We start from the raw sequence: 5,000 nt of genomic DNA on the forward strand, positions 1-5,000 counted from the left end.
TGGTAATGAGGTCAGTAATGATGATGAAGATGATAATTATGATAATAATAATGATAAAAAATAATAATTGTAATAATAGTAATAACAATAAAAGTCTCTGTACTGTGAAGTAACAGGCGACGTTAAACTGCAGAAATTCGTTTGGATGATTTCCAGTCCTAGACACAGAAATAATAATGTCTTAACAGCGCCTCCCCCAGCAGGAATCCTCCCGCCACTTCCTCCTCTCCGACGAAGTTCACGGTTCTGCGTCAGGAAGTCGTCAAGATCGCGCTCGTCCTCGACTACTCCTTCGGCATGAGTAACGCGCAGAGGATTCAGAAACTCCAGAGAGCCGTCAAGCGCTGGATCCTCTACGAAGCGCCGGATGGGATCTACCTGGGCATCATTAAGTTCTGGTCAGGGATTCATAGTTATGGGATGTGGTCCGTTCGTTCCGTTGCCTGTATATGTGTGTGTGTATGTTGGTCTGTCTCTCTTCCTCTTTCTCCTTGTTTGTTTGCTCTCTCTCTCTCTATCTGTCAATATATCTATATTTATATCTATATCTATATCTTATATCTATATTTTATTTCCCCTTTATCTTTATTTTTCGCATTTAGTTTCTTCCTTCACAAAATCTTAACGTGTCTCTGAATCGGGCATTAGGATGACGCAATATCTGCCATAAGGGTGACACGCACAGCCTTCTAACACTTCTCTCCGCTGACAGGGGGAGTGCGTTTCGATCTGCTCAGCTGACGGAGATCACAGGCCAGTCTCGCAGGAACCTCGCTAGTCACATAGACACTTTGCTCAACTCTGGGACTAGTATCGGTGCTGGTCTTCAGGTAGCTATTTATGATGTAAGTCTTTTTTTTTCTTTCTTTTTTATTTATTTATACATGCACACACACACACACACACACACACACACACACATATGCATATATATATATATATATATATATATATATATATATATATATATATATATATATATATATATACATATATATATACATATATATATACACATATATATATACACACATACACATACACCACAGTATGTGTGTGTGCGCGTGTGTGTGACACACAGAAGCATCTCTTGTTCAAGAAACAAGAAAGAAATTCATATTCCTCTCGTCGTAAAAGATGCCCACAACCCATAAAATAGCGGACAACAAATCCCAAAATTCTGAACAGCAGAGCGAAGCAAACACACTTTAGTACCATTTTCACCACTGCATTTTTTTTACAACATCCTTTCACTATTTCTTTCCAGGTTCTGAAGAATCAAAACAACCCCGTTATTCTTGTGGTTAGCGGAAGCCCTGAAAATGAGTATCCTTATATTGACGACATGCTCAGCAAAGTTGTTCAATCCGGAGTCAGAGTTGTCACAGTAGCACTAGGGTAAGATTTTCCAGTATTTTGTTTTTGTTGTTGTTGTTTTATCCATTTTCATATTCGTATCTCTTTCGAAAAAAAAAATGTTTTGGTTTATCTCTATGTTTTGATATTTTTCGGTTTCTGATTTTAGTTTTGTTTTCTGTCTTTGATTCTCTCTCTCTCGCTCTCCCTCTCTCTATATATATATATTTTTTTCTTTCTTTCTTTTTCCTTTTTTCTTTTCTTCTTCTCATTTTGCTTCATCGAGGTTGATTATTTGTCAATGATAAATAAAGATAAATAAATAAAGTCTGTCTTCAAGAACTATTAGTAATTAAAAAAAGGGTGAAGCTGGCAATTAACAAATGAACAGGCCCTCGATTTTGTCTTAATGCTATAATAACAATAACAATAACAATAACAATAACAATAACAATAACAATAACAACAATAATAATAATAATGATAATAATAATAATAATATTATTATTATCATTATTATTATTATTATTAAATAGAAGGAAATAAATAAATAAATTCAAGCAGAATGCAAAAATATCTAACAGAAGTAACCTTTTTCCTCGAATATCCCTGAATCCCAATCCTCTCCTGAAGAAACGAAGCCGAGATTAAGCTCCAGACCCTGGCATCGGCTACAGGAGGAAAGGCGTTCGCGGTTTCGGACGATGACGAAGGCGGGGCACTGGACGAGGCGCTGCTGGGGGCCTTGGCGTACCAGCCGGAGGGCAGTCTTAAGGACGTTCAAGTGAAGGTAGGAATAAAGTGCGATTGTGAAATATACTGCAATGTCCTGAAATACACTGCTGTTCATTTTCAGTACATTTCCCTTCGGTTAAGTAATGGTTTGTGGTGCATGTGTCCGGACATGGCTGATATAGATTTCCTTCTTTACTTGAGTAGGTGATTGTGGTTTCATTGGTTTCGTTATTAGTAAAGTGTGCCTCTCTATTGAAGATAAGAAACGAGTAATATTATCTTGAGATATCAGTGTTGCATCTAACTTGCATGCGTCAGTTCGTCACTAGTGTTGCATCAATTTATCTCCATCTTTTGCTGTAGCTTTGCCCCATTCTTATGTGGGGTTGCCATGACCAGGCTCTGGCAGAGATTTTCTTATGGTCGAACGCCCTTCCTGACGCCAACCCTCTCTATTTACCTGGGTTTGGTACCGGCACTGACATAAACCTGTTTATTCTCCCTCATGACTCCACTTCACAACTAGCTACACGGCTTTACTCGCCACGCCGAAAACGAAACAGTCACCGAATCCTTCACAGTCGACGCTTCAGTGGGCCGCAAGCTGGAGTTCCGGCTCGACACAGACAGGGCAGTCGCCTTCTCAGAGCGTCCGCACCTGATACGCCCCAGCGGCACTCGGATCAACGCAATATCCGCTGACGGTGTTCTGTGGGCCGTCTCTCTGCCGGTGGCCGAGGTAAGGAAGAAGTCGGAGGGAGGGAGGGAGGCGGAGGGAGTCTTTTTTAAATGTCTTTTTCTTATTGCCTTGAAGAGTGTTTGGTTGTGTTCTGGGTTTCATTTTGCTTCAGTTATATTTCTTTAGGTTTTCTGATTTTTCTCTTTTCATTTTCTTACGGGGGGGGGGGGGGAGGATTCATTCCACCTTTCTTCTTTTTCCTGATTTTAGTGTGTCTCTTACGTTTTGACTTTTAGTATTTTCTTTGTTCTTATTATTATCGTATAGAGACGCTGAAGAATAAAGAAGTGGAGTGCTGTGTCCTAAGTAGAAAGAGAGAGAGAGAGAGAGAGAGAGAGAGAGAGAGAGAGAGAGAGAGAGAGAGAGAGAGAGAGAGAGAGAGAGAGAGAGAGAGAGAGAAAGAGAGAGAGATGGGGGGAAGGGGAGGGGGGATTCAGAAAAAACAGCAACAGACAAACGCACGACCATAGCTCTTTTTCCCGTAGGTTGGATCGTGGATCTGGAGTCTGACTTTGCCCGCCTCTGGAAACTGTTACATCCGTGTCAGTGTTACGGCCAAAGGAAGGGAACCAGAAATATTACCCATCCTCTCTCGTGCTTGGGTAAGTAAAGGGTTCATTAAAAGTTTTTTTTTATTCGTGATGGGTAATTTTGAAAGTACGTCTGGGTCCAAATGAAGAATTATTCAGGCTAAGAGTATTTGGGTAAGAAAAGGGTTTATTAAAAAAAAAATATTCGTGATAGGTAATTTTGAAAGTACGTCTGGGTCCAAATGAAGAATTATTCAGGCTAAGAGTATCTGGCAAAAGTTATATTTAAGTTATATTATTACTTACACCTTATCATACCATAAGCTTCTTCCACCATTTTCTAGTTGAGCGTAGGGCCGTATGGTGTGGACATCCCAAACAACCCTGTTATTGTGTACGCGGAAATTAAACAAGGAAACAACCCCGTCGTTGATGCCAGAGTCAGGTTAGGCTTGTTTGGTTTGTATGAAGTGCATTTGGTCCGAGACAGCAGACTGATGTGGCATTGCAGCGTTGAGGTGGTCCTTAAGAAGTAAAGGGCTTTGGGTTTGTTATTGATACTGGACTCTGTAAAGTATATTCAATATCAGTAAATGGAATAGCGCAGTGTGTATGCATTCAACCACGCGCGCAACAAACTCGCTCACTTTTACACGCACGCACGCACGCACGCACGCGCGCATGTGTGTGATCTGAACTAAGCGGGTTACAAAATAAAAAGAAAAAATATAACTGATATTTGTCAAATCAAGAAACACGAACCAACCAAAAATAATCCCTCACAGACCTTCTCATAACCCGGCAGAGCGACCGTCACGCAGCCAAGCGAAGACCTTGACGCAGTGGAGTTGGACCTTCTCGACAACGGCCAAGGCGCAGACACTCAGGCGGGAGATGGAGTCTATTCGCGATACTACACTGTGTACCCTGGCGCTGGCAGGTACTCCGTCGAGGTCCAGGTAAAGATTCGTTGAGACAAACCTTTGAATGGGAATGATTGGTTTCAGATAAGCTGGTGGCTTTTCAATGTCATATCTAGAGAGATAAAGTCACAATCCAGAAAATGTGTTTACAGAATGATGCGGAATGCAGTTACGAAAGCCTCCTCTTGTTTTATCTGTCAATTAATCTATTTTATATACCTTTTTTACTTACTATCTGCATCAATACGGTGGAGTGTTTTACTATTTATCTCCATCAAGGTGTGATATCCAAGTGTCTGTTATGTTTCATGTATTCTCGGGCAGTGTTCACTGTATAGTTGAAATATACATTGTGCATGCATTATATTATATCACAGATATGGAAAAGCTGTATAATGTTACATGAAGATAAAACTCTCACTCTCTGACTATTTTCCATTATAGATAAATATTTAAAAAATGTAGCCATTTCACGAGTTGGTGTTTAGAAACAATTGCGCTTAGCTTCATGGCATAATACTTCATAATGATAAGAAACATATATGTAGGTATATATATGTATAACCAGATGTAGGAATAGATATGTGGGTGCAAACATTCACAGAGTATAATATATATGCTGAACTTCCAGGTGTGGGGCGATGGTTACACCTTCGTCAACAATGGCTCTGAAAAGTCGAAACAACAATTTCTCAGTCAGTTATATACAGTAATTCT

At 40.1% G+C, this 5,000-nt stretch overlaps 1 protein-coding gene across 2 annotated transcripts in view; it reads left to right on the forward strand.

Moving 5' to 3' along the window:
* Positions 1 to 5,000, forward strand: part of LOC119581099 (calcium-activated chloride channel regulator 4A-like) — a 17,102-nt gene that overhangs the window by 5,454 nt on the left and 6,648 nt on the right. For both annotated transcript variants that reach the window (XR_005229439.1, XM_037929422.1), the window contains exons 8-16: positions 204 to 398; positions 713 to 845; positions 1,268 to 1,398; positions 1,990 to 2,146; positions 2,618 to 2,830; positions 3,316 to 3,432; positions 3,705 to 3,805; positions 4,166 to 4,319; positions 4,915 to 4,978. Coding sequence is in view for 1 of the 2 variants with exons in the window: in XM_037929422.1 (XP_037785350.1) it covers positions 204 to 398; positions 713 to 845; positions 1,268 to 1,398; positions 1,990 to 2,146; positions 2,618 to 2,830; positions 3,316 to 3,432; positions 3,705 to 3,805; positions 4,166 to 4,319; positions 4,915 to 4,978 (1,265 nt within the window). In the remaining variant the exon portion in view is untranslated. The remainder of the gene's footprint in view (positions 1 to 203; positions 399 to 712; positions 846 to 1,267; positions 1,399 to 1,989; positions 2,147 to 2,617; positions 2,831 to 3,315; positions 3,433 to 3,704; positions 3,806 to 4,165; positions 4,320 to 4,914; positions 4,979 to 5,000) is intronic.

This window comes from Penaeus monodon, chromosome 14 (assembly GCF_015228065.2).
Source record: "Penaeus monodon isolate SGIC_2016 chromosome 14, NSTDA_Pmon_1, whole genome shotgun sequence".
In the NCBI taxonomy this organism is placed as follows: Eukaryota; Metazoa; Arthropoda; class Malacostraca; order Decapoda; family Penaeidae; genus Penaeus; species Penaeus monodon.